Source organism: Charadrius vociferus, unplaced genomic scaffold (genome assembly GCF_000708025.1).
Source record: "Charadrius vociferus isolate BGI_N301 unplaced genomic scaffold, ASM70802v2 scaffold300, whole genome shotgun sequence".
In the NCBI taxonomy this organism is placed as follows: domain Eukaryota; kingdom Metazoa; phylum Chordata; class Aves; order Charadriiformes; family Charadriidae; genus Charadrius; species Charadrius vociferus.
In genome coordinates this window covers 215712-234615 of record NW_009646513.1, presented here as the reverse complement: position 1 = coordinate 234615, position 18904 = coordinate 215712, and the positions used below count along the sequence as shown (strand labels likewise).

General features: G+C 34.8%; 1 protein-coding gene across 1 annotated transcript in view; it reads right to left on the bottom strand.

Annotated features, from left to right (window-relative positions):
* The window catches only part of EML5 (echinoderm microtubule associated protein like 5), a 133789-nt gene that overhangs the window by 46461 nt on the left and 68424 nt on the right, over positions 1-18904 (bottom strand). The window contains exons 13-21 of the mRNA XM_009884597.1: positions 18025-18192; positions 16129-16235; positions 15590-15708; positions 8774-8960; positions 6862-6967; positions 5492-5585; positions 3719-3819; positions 1649-1851; positions 460-571 (exon numbers count right to left, since the gene is read on the bottom strand). Coding sequence (XP_009882899.1) covers positions 460-571; positions 1649-1851; positions 3719-3819; positions 5492-5585; positions 6862-6967; positions 8774-8960; positions 15590-15708; positions 16129-16235; positions 18025-18192 — 1197 coding nt within the window. The remainder of the gene's footprint in view (positions 1-459; positions 572-1648; positions 1852-3718; positions 3820-5491; positions 5586-6861; positions 6968-8773; positions 8961-15589; positions 15709-16128; positions 16236-18024; positions 18193-18904) is intronic.

Genomic DNA, 18904 nt, shown 5'->3' with positions numbered 1-18904 from the left:
GGGGGGGGGCACAGAAAAGGCTATCCAGAATGTGAAACAGGGAAAACAGTAAATCAGCACTAAGATCAAGAATAAATGGAAGAAATAGGAATAATAGGAATGAACACGTTCTTAAATAATTTCAAGAGACATATGCATTTACAGAAAATTAAGTCATAAAATGTACTAATACCTTACAAAACTACCCACAATTCTGAATTCCATTTCTCCTCCAAAACAAAAAAGATCAGACAAGATACTTCATGATTAGAAATATAATAGGCTTTCTGGTTCCCACTTAAAAAAATAAAAATAAATCACCTGGGTGGTAAGAGACTCAGGGTTAAATCAATTAATTCAGGCAGATAATAAGGTAAATATTATGATCTGCACACACCATATGTGCAAACAGACACTATAACATACTATTCCCCTCCCAACAGAAAACAAAACAAAAAAATAGGATAAAGTCTGGGTTACCTTTAGACCCAGGGGCCAAAGCAGCCCTTTTGATGGCATAGGTTTTGAGACAACGTTCAAATGTATCGTCCCAGAGAGCTACTACCCCATCCTTTCCTCCAGTGACAAATCCCTGGGGAGGGTGGGAATAAAAAAAAAAAAGATAATCACAAGTTATAATCAATTACTACCTTTCCTTAATTTTTCAGTGGTTTCTGCCAATACTGAAAATGGATTATGTACAACACTGTAATGCACAGAACTGCAGACGTCAGAGATGAAAAGATAAGGAGCAACAAAATGATTGAATTCTCCTCCTGACAAAGGCAGCACAGTTCCGTACAGTCCATGTACACAGGATGGATTTAAAAGTTCTAACTAGTATAGTAGCTTCTACCATACCAGAAAAACAATTTAACTGACACACTGAAATGTTTTTCTTGATATTTAGCCTCAGTATCCCTTTGGCATTTCACCTCATTACTCTAAGCCTAACTTAGTACAACTCACAATGCATATTTGTGTCATTCAGTCTTCAAAAATTATTTACAGCTATGTAATGAAGCAACAGGTGTACTTAATACTGAAAGCACTAGCACTTCCCTTTGGAGAACTCAGTTCTTGCAATATGAATAACACATGCTTTGTCCAAAGCTACTACACTGAAACTCAAGAATTAGAAGGTGAAGTAACTTAGTCTAACCTAGCAAAGCACAAACATATGCATAACTTCAAACATACAAGTAATCTAACTGGAACACTCATGCACGTTTAAGCACATGCTTTAAAGGCTTTCCTAAGTCAAAAAGAAGCGGAGAATCAGTAGAGAGGACTTAGTGATCTACAGATCGAATGCTTCTACTAGTAGATGGCTATCACAGCACAAAATAGTAAAAGTATGATCTTCCTCTCTCACAAGCTTACATATTCCATTAAACTCATGGATGCTTAAATCAAAAAGTACTTCTATTTATCATAAAGTTACTATCATTTCTTTAGTAAGAGGTCATGAAAATTACCGAGTAAGATGCCACTGAACCACAAGGGTTTGAGAAACAGCACATCACTTGCATAAAACACTATTTTGAACCTGGACCTCACAAGGCTTTTCTGTACTGGAAATAAAGCCATGGATTCCTGAGTTTGGGAAAGGCGTTTTCATAGACGTTTTTTTGTCCAGACATCAAAAAACAATGAGCAGTTTATTTACTTTTTCCAATGCGTGCATGCTGAACACAGGACCATCATGTGCTTTGACAGTTTTTATGAGAAACACATCTCTCCAAATACACACATCCCCCGTGGAAGTTCCAGAGAACACCATCTCTTCAGTCCAGCCATATACTGCACACATCATTGTATCGGTTCTTCCCAATGCACCTGTACAGCCCTTTCTCCCAATTAGTCCTCCACCTGGTTCAAACCAAAAACAAGTCATCAGATGTTTTCTTAGAATTATTTTCCATGAACTAAACAACCTTTCCCAGAGCAACAAGTCTTTTTCTTCTGGTTCACCCATGCTCCCCAAAAAACTGAGCCTGAGAAGAGTTCTCACAAAATAAAATTTTTGTACTATTTGGCATCTTCCAAGAAAAAAACCCCTTACTTTTAACTTACTACTTCAATCTGGATTGGAATATGTACATATACCCACATAGACATACAAAGAGAAAGCGCATTTGTAAACCCGCATCTAAAAAAGACCTCTTAATACCTGCCACACAGTTCATAAAATTCCTAACAAAATTAACTTGAAAGAAAAAAAATTATGTTTAAAATTTGACAAGCCATCCTTTTCATGATATGTTTTCGGCAAGAGGATTTCTAATTTGATTTTAGAGGTTTGCTATATTGACCTCTGGATAATAGAAACATTACAGCTATAGAAATTTTAAAATTCTTTAAAATATCATATCTAAAATCATTTTACAGGTATAACACATAGTAACTTCTGGCCAGAAAGTTAGATTTATATTTTCACATTCCTCAGAGAAACTTCATGTGGTATAACACAGAAGCCCCTCAGGATCTGACACTTGATACTGTTCCAGTACTTACAGAGGCAAGGTCTCTGAACCTCTCTGCCATCACTTGGCACTGATGAAAATTTAGTGCAAAGTGTATACTTTGGTGTCACTTCTCACATGAAGTGCACCTGCTCTAGTGCAGATCTCACAGACTTGGCATTTGTTAAGGTGCACTGATACTCTACGCACATTAACACCACTACGTTTGTTTCACGGTGACTGCCTTGCCAGGGCATCATTGCCATTTTGCACAGATGGGCTGTTGCATTAGAGAAATTTGATTGACTGAGCAATGCCAGACAGAAAGAGAGGCATTTTAAACAATTTAATTTCTTTATTCAAAATTACCACCTCCGGGCTTTTATCACAGTTAAGATCTCTTTCTAAAGAATTTGAATTTATAGTAATTCATTAAGTAAATATTCTGACATATTTTGTTCTTTCTACAGATAGCAAGCACAATTGTTAAAATTCATAATTTATATAGACTGCAACAGTTTGCTTTCAGGCAATCTTGATTAATTTCTGTTGGAGCCAGAACTGAGAAAACTAGTGTCTTTTTTTTCCATTACAGACATTTCTCTCCACAGTTAATCTTTATCAGGGACTCATGTGAGTTGATCTGCATAAATTCTGCATGAGTAATTAGAGCATTCTTAGCAGATAAGCTAGTCTTCCGTAGCACATATGTCTTTATACACATTTTGAGGTTTGAAACAATGAAGTTCACACTAGTATCAGGGAATGGGTTTTTCACTCTTCAAAATTTTTCAAACAGATAAAGCAAGCTGCTTTATCTTGGTTTTTAATTGTCAAGTTCAGAGGTATTTAAACAAACAGGTTTCAACTGGCATATGTATTCTTTTCAAGTACTTTGTGGATTTTTATAACCTTAAATTCATTTATACTTGTGCCTCCTTATAACATATATGTTCTAAAGGTCCTTCTTCCAAAAACTATTCTATGAGTTTGGCACAGCTCTGTAACATTTTCAGATGTGCTATATTATTATTAGATAAAAAAACAGACAGTAGGAAATCCAGTGTCCTTTCTACTTATGTAACTCTAGCTCGATGGCAAACTGATCCCACTACTGCCATAATACCAATTAATGTCATTTCTACTAGGGCAAAACAAACTTGAGAGATATAAAGAGAAAATACTTGCCTTTAGTGCCTGAAACATACTATAAGAGATACAATATGTATGCTTTAAGTAACAGAAAACGCTGTAATTCTGAAAAGTTTCCTTACCTGCTCTACGCCAGAATTTCATGTGTTTAATTCCAACTGTAATCAATTTATCAGGCATATAAGGATTAATCTTAACAACAAAAATCTTATCTTTGCTTCCCCTGAAATGCAAAGGAAAATGTTTTAAATAAAAATATAACTATTCATATTTTTAAAAGGGTTTTGGTTTGAGTTTTTTTTGCTTCTCCATCTTGCTAACATTTACTTCCAAATTATTAACAATAATTTACTATGAGGAGGAAGAAAGACAAAGAACTAACATACTGAGTCCTGTTCCATTTTCATTACCCTTCAGTTTCCAAAGCAGGTGAGTAGTTATGTTACTTCACAAATCCACTAGGTGGCATTTTCTTTGCAAAAGAATATATATTTGCATTAAGTTTAGGTATATGGCATTTAGACCTATGACAGCTCATGATGAAGCGTAAAGGTGCACAGCAGTAAATTTTATTTAAAAATCTCTCATTTTGAAAATAAATTTCCATTCTCATCCATCTTTGAATTGATTTTTCTCTTTTTCTTGTTAGAATAAACCCATATGCTGCTTTATTAATTTTAAACGGAAAATTCAGTTTCTAAAAACATTAAAAACCGTAATGTGTGTTAAATTTCTTACTATGCTTCTGTAAAACCAATGCCTCGCTTCAGTCCTATAGTTTGAAAAACAGCTTTCAACTATGTTTGCTATCTATGCAAGGAAAATGAACAGATTTTTTTTTTTTCTTTAAAACGCAGAAGAGCCTTTAATCCCTAATTTTTGTTCCCTGCTCGAGTGGCAACAATCTTTTATGGTTTGTCATTTTCAGACCACTAAATGAACTAGCAGCAAAAAGCATGAACCAGTTTCTTTACAAACTCACACTGTGATCTTCGAAGTATAGATGCTGCTCTCAAAAATTCTGTTCAATTCCTTGGTGAAGTTGGAGGGAAAACACTCCAGAAAATAAATCCAGTATAAACTGGTTAAAGTTTGATTAAAAAAAAAAGAGATTGTGAGATGTGTGTGTTCAGAGTAGGGGGATTTAAAAAAAAAAAAAAAAGCTGAAAAAAATTGCTTTATTTAAAGCAATAGATGCTTAGAAACAAAAAAAGCCAAGGGTTTCAAAAACATTACTCAACATTAGAAATAAGATTCTATCTTGTAGATTAAAACTCTATTTAATAAACGTATATGAAATAATCTGTGCAGGGTCAAAGAAACTTCCAAAATATTTCATCTCTTGGAGGTTATTTAGTCCAACTTCCCGTTCAAAGCAAAGCTAACTTCAAAATGAGATCACACTGCTCGGGACTTAGAAAGGAGAAGGAAAGAACCTTGAAGGAAAGAGTACTGAGCAAAACTACTACAAACTACTATCCCAAGAAAGACGTGACCTCTGATGAAAAAGATCTGAAAAGGAGGGCATATATCACCATCTCTGGGAGGGCCAACAGAAGTGCATGGAGTAAATTTTAAAGAAATTCTTTCAGAACACATCAAATACACATAAATACACTTTGTCTTCTATGTCTTCTTGCTTCACCAGTTGAGCTGTCACTGTAATAATTCTTGTTGACTCTATCAGACCTTCAGTTTTTTCTTTCAAAGGAAGTTTTAGGGCTGTGCTAAATGTTATTGCCTGTATCACTTAAGTAATAGAAACTGCTAATTTATTACAGAAGTATCATTCTTTACATTTATCAGAGAACTATTATTCTTTAATGAATGTATTTTGCTTACAGTCATTTGAGTAAATTCAGGTACAAATTTTAAAGCAAAGTTAAAATTCCTACCTTACTGCTGAAAGCTTTTCTCCTTTCTTCCAATCCCAGAGTACAATAGTGTGATTGTCGTCTATTCCAACAGAAGCCAATCGTTTCCCATCCGCTAGAAAAATAAATTTATGATTAAGAGAGTAGATAGATAACATTATGTTGCAATAATAAGGAAACCATATTAAAGAACATTTTAACTTCACAAATACTATAACAACAATGTACAAACTAGGTAACTAATTGTATGACGTATTTAGAGGCATGTCTGCCATATGTTTCCTTTTAAACTTGAGTGGTCACTCAGATGGAGTTTAGGACTTCAAGTTACTCAGTCTCAAAACTGCACTTAGATTCTCTGTGTTTGTATCAAATCCTTTGTTCAGCTAGGTGCTGACATAGTTGCACAAAAACCTTCATGACACGTTGTACTGTGAGAATTTTCCATCCACTCTGAAAATCCCTGTTCATTTCTAAACAGGAAAGCATTGAAGCAATAGCATGAAGTTTATGAAATATCCCTAAACTTCGTAATAGTGGAAAGTCTTTGAGAAGTTCTGACATGTATCCCATATTAACCTCCAAGAAAGAAGTTTTTTGTGCTCATTCATGATCAACAACTTTCTGACATGTATCCATCTTTGAAATTGCTATGCATCTGTGCCAAATTTTGGGAAACGAGATTCACGTCTTGAAAAAGGAGAACAAAAGAAACATAAGAAGCATCAAAGACCCCAAACTACTCATCTTTGTGATTACACATCTTCACTGTGAGTTTAGAGATCCTATCTAGTAAATCCAAGCCATTAAAGAATTAACAGAAGCCAGTGGAAAAGAAGAAATTTAACATTGGTACTGCAATTCAAGTTATGGGGTGCAAAACTATCAAAAAAATTAACTGTCAGTCTCTTATGTTAGTATAAGGTGGAGAGAGAGGCTGGGTTTCTCCGTAAGTGGACTTTTTGAATTCATCAGCGTGCTACCCAATCAGCTTGCAGGATCTAATTAAAAAAAAAAAAAAAAGAAAAAAAAAGTGCACTCCTGAACACTTCGCTCAAAAATTTGCTTATACACCTGTATTGCAGACACTTCACTCCAGATCTGTGGTCTGCCTCATACAACCAAAATAAATTGCAAAGTGATCAGATCAGCTATTAAAGTGCACAGAACCTGTTCTTGCATTTCCTGATGTTTAAGACTCCACAGGAGCTCGTTTTAAGGAATCATCACTTTAAGACAGCCTCTCTCATTTGACAGTGATCATTGGAGAGTATTTTTAATACAAAATCTTCAGTGTACAGGAATTCCCAATTGCTCACTAGAAGTGATTAGCTTGTTTTTCATACAGAAAAGGAAAATTGTATATAAATAAAAAAATAAATACTTATTACCTGAAAAATCAACAGCACAAACACCGTACTGGTGATAGCCCTTTAATACTGACAGTGGTTTTATTGTTTCTGTATCCCAAATATGTATTGAGGAATCTCGACCAACCTGAAAGTATACATATTTATAACCATTCTTTTAAATTTCTCAGTTACTTCACACAGTTGTTTAAAAGTACAGTATTGTCAAATACTTTTAAAAGCATTAGAAAAAATTTACAGTGATAAAATTTTCCTACTATTACTTCTGTCTGGCTAGCAGTATATTATTCCTTCTCCTGCTTTAGAAGTACCACTCCCCAGCTGGCTCCTTCTTCCCTCCAAAGAACTTCGGCACATTAATCACAGTAACTAGAGTCCTCTTGGGGCGCAGGGGGAAGCCCTTCATTGATTGCACTGTGCCATATTTATTCCATCAATTCTCTATCAATCATTCCCCGTCTAAAAATAAAAGGTTATTTTTATTGCTGGTATGTAAGCCACCCTATGGGTGAGAAATGAAGGTGACTTTTGTTGCTTTCTGGTGTCATTACAAGTGCCTGCAAGTCAGATTCTGATGCACTGATACCTGGGAAGTAATCTCGACTAGAATGGCACTAACGTGGGTAACTAGAACTTGGTAAGAAACAGAATATAGATTATTCTTTTCAACTATGTAAAAGCATTATTAGTCAATATACAAGATTATTTGCTATTCCAAAGGCTTTGCACCTCAGTATACAAAAAAAGGGGTGCAAAGCCAGAAGAACACTCTCCTGTGTTTAAGACTGGAGAAACACTCTCCTGTGTTAAAGACTCAAGAAAACTAGACCCTATTTCTGGTATTGCCCCAAACTTGATATGTGATGTTTGCAAAGCTTTCCGTAACGTCCACTATCAGGAAAATCTGAACCAGTGTTGCATGGGGAATTTGATTACTGCATTACCTAATTTCTGCAGGTAACGTAGCGTACAACAGTATATAATGTGTATACATAAAATAGTATAAAACGGAGCGTATCTTTCTGTTGACAGTATAAGGTATTTTAAAATATAGTAAATCCAGGCAAATTTTCATTCATAGTCTTTACTACTACAAAATTAAATAGAATTTTCACATTCAGGGCTTTAATCTCTAAACTGCCCCGCAAATCTATGTTAATATTCCTGTTAATTTATGTTAATTTTACACAAATTAAGCACATTATAAGCAAAAGTTTATTCCGTTAAACTTTCCATTCACGTGTTCTCCAATTTATTATAGAATAATAACAACAACGATAATCATGATAAAAATTAAAAAACCTTAAAATGTAACATCAAACCTTCAAGTCCTGGTGTATAAATGTTTATGGGAAGAGATGCTTGTCAACAAACATGAGTGAAAAAAGGATTACCTAAAATTACTGTCTGGTGAAAGATGAAATGACCTAAATACTTTAGCAAGATACATACCCATGTTACATGTACAAACAGTAAATAGCTTGGCTATAGGTCATAACCAAAAATATAATGCATAAAATGAAATGCCAGACTACAGTAACAACAGCTAACTTCATGTTATGTAATAATACATGAATGTAATAATAACATAACCAACTTCACAAGTAAGATACTAAAAAATGTATTTTAATTGCACATTTCCTCCACTTGTTATCATGAAAAGGCAACATAATGCTGAATAAAAAAATTGAATCTATTCTTAAATAAAAATGAGGTTCAAAAAATCCCGCCAACTAATGACTCTTATCAGAATTAATATAAAGAACTGGAAAAAACACTTATGTTGCAGTTTTTTAACACGATTCCATCTGCAACACAAATGCTGTCCTTCACCTGAATAAATGTAGACTGGACTTCCTTCCTCCAAAATAGGCTTTTCTAAATTCCGTAGTAACAACTTCAGATTCTTATTGCAGATAAACATGCATCCTACCTGGCCTGTTGCCACATAGTCCTTTAAGGGATGAATAGCAAGGCAAAGAATGTCATCATCATGACCTAGATAAAAGCGCTGTGTGTTCTGCTGTCGATTGTACACTACTCCCACCGCTGCAACATGGTATACAATTTCACCCGTCTGAGTGTAAAATAAATTGCTTCGACAGTCGTAACCTCTGTAACTAATTAAAGAAAAAAAGTTTGTTCATCAAGATCACAACCATACATACAGAAACTTTGACATAAAATTATGCAAGATGCATTTTGCACATGTAAAAACTCAGGTTACTTACCAATTACTGCTTTGCTGTTTTAGGATTATTAACATGATTATTAACATTTTTGCAAAGGAACACCAATTTATCAGTTTCATTTACTATTCAGATATTAGCATTAGTTTGAAAGTGGCTGCTATTTAATAGTTACTCTCCACAACTAGTTTAGAAGAGGAAGTAATGGGCTAGTAATTGTTCCAGACTGCATGGAGAATTCAGCCATGCAACATGTAATACTTTGGACATTTTCTATCTTTTACTGCTCAAAAATAAGGCAGCAAAAGTTTCCACAAGAATTTGGACAACACAGATATAAAACTGAAAGTTTCTGGAAACTTGCTAACAGAAAACAAATGCATAAATTTTCTTCTTCATCAGTTTCGTTTTTGAAGGAAAACCTGTCTCCTTTCTGTACTGATACAGCAACTGGCAAGAGCAGGCCAATTCCCAGCTGAGGTCTGGATGCACTATCACAGTTTACACATTTCTTCCCAGGTGTGATTAAGATTCAGTACCCCCATAAAAATCAAAGGTGGCATTTTCAAAAAGGCTAGGGTCCTACTTTCAGAAGTAATTTAAGCAGCCCAGAAACCTAAAAAACATCAAACAAACAAGCAAGTTTTAAATTAGTGTTTTTAATAATGCTATCCTTGGCAGTCAATGAAGATAACATTTAAAAATGCGTAACTTAAAATTCATTCCTTCGTTTCTTCTGATATAAACAATATTCCATATACTCCTGACACATCCTGTGTCTATGCTATTAATTCCCCAGCTAACCGCTTTCTGTTCCTTCTTCTGTTCTTACTGATCTTCACCAAATCAAATTTTAAATTATTTTACAAAGATGCAGGCAAAATCAGGTTACATTTCTAAATAGACAGTTAAACTTACAGGAAGGGAATAACACTTGAATATGTTTGAATTGGCCACGAATTATCTTTATTTAGGGATCATAAGGCTCTACCTAAGTATTTTTGCATCCAACTTCTAACTGAACTAGTTGAAAAAAAGCCCTGAAGATGATCAGCAAGTCATTCTTTGCAAAAATAACTAAACTTTCACCATCAGCAACTGCAAACTAACAGAAATCTCTAATGTCTATGTTATACTTCTCAATAAATTAATTTCTTTACTTAATTAAAAGCATGTATGATCAGAAAAAATTACATTATTTTAAAGAAGAAAACAAATGCAGGATCTTTTTGCAGCTGTGTAGCTCTTTAAATTATTGCATAAGGCAAAAATGCATCTGTACACATACAAATATGTCACACACAAAAGGAATGGGTAGCATTAAGACAATTACTGCACATAAGACACTTAAAAATGATAAATGATACAGACGTCATGCAGTCCAGGTAGAAAAGTCTTTCATAAAATTATATATAGCTTTCCTCGTGTACACAGTGCTACCATGTACCGGTCAAGTAATGCATCTTCAGGGCAGTTGACCAACTTTAGCTTAATGAATACTATTCTGAAAACTCCAGCCATGGAGCCATATTCACCAATACAAGACCTATGCATTACTGGAAAAAAAAAAAAACACAGCACATATCTGGAGCAGGTTTGAACATGTTGTATTTCTTCTGGCTCACCTACACTACATGCAATGGTACTTATGTCAGATCATATGTGATTAGAGAAAAATTGCTAAAATCATCTCAGAAAGTTTTTAAACAGATCAGCAGATGGTCCAGGTCCATTCCTCCCCAGATGCAGAATGTTCTGTTTCCCCTTTTTGAAGTTCATGAGATTCCTCCCTGCCCAGTTCTCTAGCCTGTCTGGGTCCTTCTGGACGGCAGCACAGCCATCTGCTGTACCAGCCACTCATCCCAGTTTTGTATTCTCTGTAATACTGTGAAGTCCAAAGCTGGGTCTCATTAGATCATGAACAAGCAAAGCGAACTTCTTAAACCAGCAAAAACTATGATAACAAAGAAATAAAAGCTTTTAAATAAGTCTCACTCTAACGCACTGTTTAGATTGGTACTCACAGGCAGGTTCTTAACTTCAGGCTTCGTCCTGACCCATCAACTTTTCAGTGTCTGCTGAGTTATTGTCCTTTCAAGGTCTCTAGAAAAATCTCTCTTTCCATTAAGTCTGAGGCTTAGCTGTATGTCTGCTCCCTGCTATTCTCAAAGTGACCAGCAATGTAGACTCACAGTTCAGGTGTAGACTCTTCAGTCATGCTTTGCTCTCCCTCGATCCATATCTTTCGCTAACAACTTCCCCCAGCAGCAACATGTACGGATGTTCTGAAGCTGATTTCAGACTGACCCGAAGTGCTGCCTGCTTCCCCTGCCTGGCTGCACCCTTCGTTGATGTTCAGCCACTAGTTTTTGAAGGGACATAACATACAATGACCTATAACATACTATGAAAAAAGAAAACAAAAATAACCTACCACAGTACGCAAACATCAACAGTTTAAGGACATGACAAGGGTCAGTGAGAGGCAGGGATTATAAATGCAGGCACAGTGCAAAGGAGATATCTGGACCTATCATTGCTCAGACATCGTTTTCCTGTGCTTCAGTCTGAACTGTGCTCTTTTAAAAATACTGGACTTCCTTTGCAAGCACAGAATAATAAAAAACAAATGCTGAATATGCACCCTAAATGAGAGTATTTTAAAAAGAAGCTACGAAAATATGTACACTGAAAGAAAGAATCCTTTAGAAATAGGATTGAGAAATTTCTTACAAGCTTAGCTGTCACTTATGAAAATAAAAAGCATTAAGACAGCAAAAGGGTCTCAGATCCTTCTACCTGCAACCCAGAAACTCAGAATTCTCCCAGCTCTTTCATAACAATTGCCTATATATCCTAAGTTAAGCACAGTGAAACTGAGGACATTAATGCCATCTATCACAGGACTACCCCAAACCTCCAAAATGTATCTAGGATGCAGGAAAATAGCTCTTATTATTCATATCTATAACTTTTTCAAATCAGAAGTTTGGATTTAAGTTCACTTCTTCCAGTTATAAAATAAAATAAATAGGTGTACAATCAGCTGTTTACAATTAAAACAGATCATATTTTGCCAAAATACCAAGCAATGCAAACAAAGACATTTTGTAACCCAGTTAAACACATCTGGTCTTTCTCACATGCCAGGCTACTGGCTCCCTGACTGTTGGTACTTTTCACCAGAAAGATAAAGTGATGGGCTTAGACAGTCCAAGCAGAGATGAAAAGAAGAATATTTCAGTGTACAAGATTATTCCCTGAGAATATGCTACACAGTTCCAAAATACTTACATCTCCATATTACTAAACCAATTTAGAACTGAGATTATTAGCTAATCTCAGAAAAAGCACAGAGAAACAAATTTCTATACATGCAGAAAACAAAGCACAGAAGTAATTTACAAGGCATCTTGATTAGCAACTAGAAACTAAATAATAATGAAAGCAAGCTCTGCATCATAGTTACTGGATAATATATAACAAGACACAATAATCATAACACTGCATTCTGCAGTAGTTGATGTTTTCAAGTGGTCTTCAGCAACAGCTAACCAAGCCATCAATCCAGGACTGATTCAAGTTAATACGACAGCACCTTTCAGAAGAAAAGATCGCTACCTCAATGTTATGTAGGCAAAAAAATTTGCCATTACCAAGGTCATGAAGAGCAGGGAATGGATTCAGTTTGAGATTAGGACATGTAAATATAGGTGTTCACATCTGTGCTGAATATATTAATACCTATATTTTAATCAACAGTGTTCTAGTCAATCCAGCCATTGGAACCTGCAGAGCTACTCAGCTGAGTGACCAGTCAGCATTTAATTATACTTGAGCCAAATCAATCCTTATGCTCCACTGACTGGATCTCCACTGACTGTGATGGAAGTTTAGATACACTTATAAAACCACCCACTTTTAGGCATACAGTTGTAAATTCTTTAACCTGAAGCTGGATCCTACCCACAGTTGCAAGTTACACATCTATAATCAACTAAGGGGGAACTTCACAAGTAGTGTCCTCTCTGGGAAAAGAGTCAATGTCCATAGTTTGTCTGATGCTGTAAGTCTTTAAAAATTTGTATGTTACTCTTCAAAGTATATACGGGACATTTCTGAACATAGCACAACCCTCCCCAAAAATCTCCAGAAGAATGAAATGTCAAAATAAACCTGGCAGAGGTCAGTCTTTAGCACAAATGTAGAGATAATTTAAAAACAAAATATATATACTTTTGCATGGCAATAGTGTTTTTTCAACCAGACCTACTCAACCTACTCCCTTTAGATGCTATTTGTAGGTATTTGTAGCCCTCTAGTAGAAATCCATGCAAGGTGTCATAAGACTCTCATTTAAGGGCATGGGAAATCCCATGTCATCATCAATATAACCAAATTTCATCTTATGATAAGGCCAGTACAACGAATATCTGAAACTCAAAGTAGATTTTGCTTAAATCCTTTGAATACTAAAAAAAATACATGATTCTTGAGACATCAGCAGCATAGCTTTGAGAGAATACAGGACATAAGTATTAGATTTGCATCTTTATTCCCTGCCAGCAAAAAGCAAGTATTATAAGCATTGAGTCTGAAAAAGTGGTTCCTCTGAATATCTCAAAAAGATGTCTCCTTTTCATGTTTCTGAACCACCGCCACTGTCAAAAGACATGGCAGAAAGAAAATACAAGAATAGTCAAAACCAGGCCAAACTAGTACACCACTTAAATAACATGTTTCTGATGATGATTGCATCAGACCTCTGAGAGAAAGATGCACCTAAAGATTAACCTGTTAACAGAAGTCGCTTTCTCATCTGTATCAGTCAGTGGCTGGCTCACATACTCAGCATTATTGTTTTTACCCCCTTCCAAAAGAGGAAGTAACCAGAGGTTTAAAAGATTTCTTACAGGACATCAAGAGATTTTTAAAAGCTCATCTTTGAAGGCTGTTGACAAATTCAAAACACAAAAGTAACGTGCTCAAAAACAAAGAAAGGAAAAAGAGCTTCCTATTCCCCTAGTTCAAAAAAGCACCACTTCTCATACTTTCAAGGAACATCCAAGACATTTCCATTGCAGCTAAAGAAAGATGAAGCAAAGCAGACTTCCTGAATCAGAGAATATGCCTATTACTCACTTGGATGTGGGTCACTTTAAAGTTAACAGCCTGGACATTGAGAAAAATCTGTTGTTCAGCATGGATTCTTCATTAGTTTCCTTGATGCCCATTGGGTAACCAGACAGAACTCAACTGGACATTCTACTTCTGGTCATTCCTGGATATTCTGGTCAAGCTTCACTTCTGTTGTGAAGGAAATAACAATAATCCCAAAGATCCAGGGCCCTTGCTTGTGCTACATCTTCTTCAGGATCATTTGGTTTGATTCTTAGACCAAATTTTAAAGACTACATATAGCTATGCACCTTCACGCATTTTCTACACAGATATAAAAATCTTCAACTGAGAATTCTGGAGCATCAAAAATAGAAATAAAAAACCAAGTCTGTACCAAGCTTCCCAGTTGTCATTATTTCTAAAGCTATTCCTCAGTCTTCATGTCTTCTACAGACAAAATTGCTGAGTTGAAAGATTAACTATTCTTAGCCAATTAATTTATTAAGCATTCCATGTGGAGCCCTTTTAAAATTGTTTAAGTGTCATTTTAAAGACAGACAGTACCAGTAACTTCTCTGTGCATTTAGTTATCTCCAAAAAGAAGTTGTATTCCTGCAAAGGCTCTTTTTGAAAGGAACACACAATATTACCTGATTTCCAATGCCTTAATTTAATAAAGGCTTTGCTTTTGCTTTGTATCAAGGGAATCCATATTTCTGATCATTATTTTAATGAAGTAACATCTAATGCCAGTTTGCTTTAAAGCACCACATCTTTGCCCTCATGAAAAAGTCTTCACTTATGAAGAGTTACGGGAGACTACCAATCCTAAAGATGAAATCATAAGATTTCAAGGATGCATCTGAAAGTCTTTTTTTTTTTTTTAATTAAATTAGCACCAAAAAGAGAATGAAACTGAATTTTAACACACTTATAGTACCTATTAAGAATTAAATTTCATTCCTAAACTAACACAAGGAATGTGTAAATTATTTCAGATTAGGTACAAACAGTTTATACTTTTTCTTTTTTTTTAAAATAAAACACTAATAGAAATACCACTTAGTACAGAACCCAGTCATCTTCAACTACACCAAGTTTCTGTTGTAACTTCCAAAATAATACATCAAAAAGAACTATTACTTTCCAGATCTGAAAAATATAGGTGATAACCAAATACTACATTTAGTCACCTCCATTCAAATAATAAATATCAGCTAAGTTTCAGTGCAAATTCACTTCAGAATTCATGTTCAGAATTAGTCTAGCTTGGCATCAGAACCTTCTGGTGTAAATTTACTTCTACATAAATAAATAAAAACAATAAATCACAATGCAACTGACCTAAAAGTCTTCCGTAAGATTATTAAATTATAAACACCAATCTACAGGACACAAACAGTCTGCTCGTATATTTTAAAGGATCCTAGTTTTCATACCCATGAACAAAATGTAATCTTATACTGTTCCCTGGAGCTCGCTCTCGTCTCTTAGAAGCTGCACTTTTTCTTTTTTCTTTGCATTGCTCTTTAAGTTGAGGTAGATCTTCTTTGTAAACCTTTAAGAAAGAGCACACACATAAATTAAGAGATTCATAAGAAAAGCATATTTCTGAGAATTCAGCCACAGTTATCACTCACAAAAATGTTACACAGACATCGTTGAAAAAAATCTCCAATAATTGTTGCTGGTTATTGTATAGCAGAACTCTATAGAACATGCTAGGAATATATATAATCTCTACTAGAGAATATATATAACTCTACTAGAACATGCTAGGAATATATATAATCACTTTTTTTTTCCTTTATTCTATCTTAATATTTTGAATGCATCAGATAATAAAAATTCTGAAGGTTTTGGTCAGTTCCTGCTCAGCTGTCAGTCTCTCCAGCTTTCAGATTTCAACAGGTCTTCACAAAAGACCACCTTAAACCCTGGGAAGCATTCCATCTGCCATTAAAACTAAAATCTTTACCTGTCGACGATAGGTGATCTGCGTCTCTTGTTCAATTTCAGAGTCCAGCTCTGGAACATCAGATTGATCTGAATCTGATTCATCACTATTAGAATCAACCAGACTCTCTGCCACCAAGAAAACAGAAAAAGAAAATGAAGCAACCTAAATTGCAAACCAGAAAGTGTTTAAAGCAACTGCTTAACGTTTCTGATTTGATAATCAATGCTTATATTAGCTATAACATAGGCTGCTAATAATTGACAGGCTGACAGAATCAATTCTGCTGATAAAGTAGAAATAAGCCAACTTGTAACTATGATAATTGTTTTTGTTTGGTTTTGGAAGAGAGTTAGTTTTCATCCATTAAAATTATTTCATCAACAGTAATGTTAGGAGGAATGGAAGGAAGAAGAGAATGAAGTAATGGGTATAAAGCAGAAACTAAGACTTGCAGAAAACTAACAAGAGAAGTAAAGGACTCCAAAGAGAAACTTGTGGTTAGGTGAGCCATTGATGTAAGCAGCAATTCCCCATGTAGATTAGGGAAAAAAAAAAAAAGGGAAGGAAGTAGTAAAATTTTCAGTGTGGAGAAAAAGAGTAGTCATTTAATGCTTCTGTTTTACATCATCTGGGGAAAGCCAGATAGTGTTGTAGCACAGAGTTTCATTCCAACAGAAATTAAAAAGAATGTCCTGGCTGATAGATGATAATATACTTAGATCTTTCTGCAATCTTTGATAGAATATTGCACATTTTTTCATTAAGAAACCAGACACAAAATCAGTCTAGAACACAAATAGATATTAAAAGATCTCAAAATGTAATTGCAAAAAGAGAATCACCACTCAGTAAGAAATGTTTCTAAGACATAAGCAATAAAGAGCAATCTTCGGAACTATACTACTTATCATTTTTATCAGTGATCTAGATAAAACGGTATTGCTGCTGATAAAGGTCGCAGATTACAGAGTTAGAAAAGCCATTAACAGGACAACTATGAATAGTGTGACAAAACAATAGTGTGACAGCCAGAAGTAAGGTTATATATGCAGAAACAAGGAATCTAAACAACACTTTACATATAAAAATGTTATCTTGGGAAGCAGTAGCTAATGAGAAATTTGGGTCATGCGAAATAATTAGTTAAAAATTAATTCATATCATGAAAGATCAAACCAGTTAAAGGCTTTTTGGAGGCTTCATCAAGGAGATGAAGATAACTGTTGCCTCTTTCTGCATTTGGCACTGACAAGGCCAGCACTGAATCAGCATTCATTTACCTATTAGCTAGGTCCACACTGATACATCTTCATCTGATCTTATCAATTAAAGGGTGAAACAGCCTACTTAATTGTAACTCTATATATTTATTTCCCCAACAGACTCTCTAAATTCCTTTAGGAATTTTCAAGTTAGGCACTCAGTTAATTGTTTGATTTTGGGAAACTCAGTCATGAGAATAATTGCTGTATTAATCACTGATGGCAACATGATCTACATTTTTTTTCCAAATATTAAGCACCTGTAGTCTGCTTAAAGAAAAAATCAATTACAATACTTAAATTACCATCTAAATACTTCAAAAATTTTAATCAAATGAGTATATGCATCTTTTTTTCCACTGACATACGTATCTATGATCCAAACTTTTACATTTTCCCTTTGCACAGGGAACATGGTGATGAATTTTTTCATAATCTTGCTAGACTGAGCATCCAGGATACAGGCAAGTATTAGGCAATGCTATCAGGTACTTCAGGCAGCAGCAAAGTTTCAAGAACAATAGTTTTGTGCAGGCTGGGAATTCTGAATATTTATTTCTATACTTGCATCAAAGAATTTTATCTCTCTTTTAGCCTCTCCTCCTCCCACTGCTTTTTTTTTTTTTTTTTTTTTTTTTAATAAGTTCCTTACCTTGAGGTGCTATATGAAGAGAATCCTTCAACTTCCGGTCAGGGACAAATTTCCACTGAAAGACAGAATGATCAGCTCCTCCAATGGAAACAACCCACTGGTGATCGTGCGACCATCTGACATTTGTCACATGAGCAGAATGACCAAGATATTTTTTAAACTTTGCTCCTAGAACAAGAATAAAAATCTCTTCCAATATACGTGGAATAAATGTTTCAGACGCACCACAGGAAAACATATCAAGGAACTCTTACAAAAAGTAACAGTTTAATTAAGATATTCTAATTACTAGTCATATTTTAATTAATAGCAGCAACTTCATGCAGTATTCCCAAATTTTAATCTGTCTTTAAGATAAATTTTTAAATTTGGATTCCAGGATCTTTAACAAGTCAAACACAAAAAGAGAAGACATGTGGTAGTGATGTATGAGGTGTACTAAAGGAAATTTTTTTTTTAAAAAAATGTATTGCGTTTATTTTATTTTTTACAAATGAAGATTTTTGCCAATTATTATTTCTACATTGAAAAGATGTAGTTATTTAAATGTTAAATGATGTATCTTTAGCTCTGTGAAAACATCCGCGTGTGTGCTCACAGCAATGGTTCTCACTGTTTATGCAATCTGAGAGCTAAGCACTTCTAGCAATTCATCTCCTCACATCTTCAGTAGGAGTAGTAGTAGTATAACTACATCAAGTTAACACTTTTACTGACTACTGCGTAATTACAACATGATCAATGGATCAGTTACTAAAAAGAAGTTCCTAACAGCACTCCATTATACAGATTCTTGAGCCTTTTCTTTGCTTTTATAATTCTAGTGCAAAACAGACAGGATAAAAAGGGAACAAATTCAGCCTCCTTCAAATGGACAGAA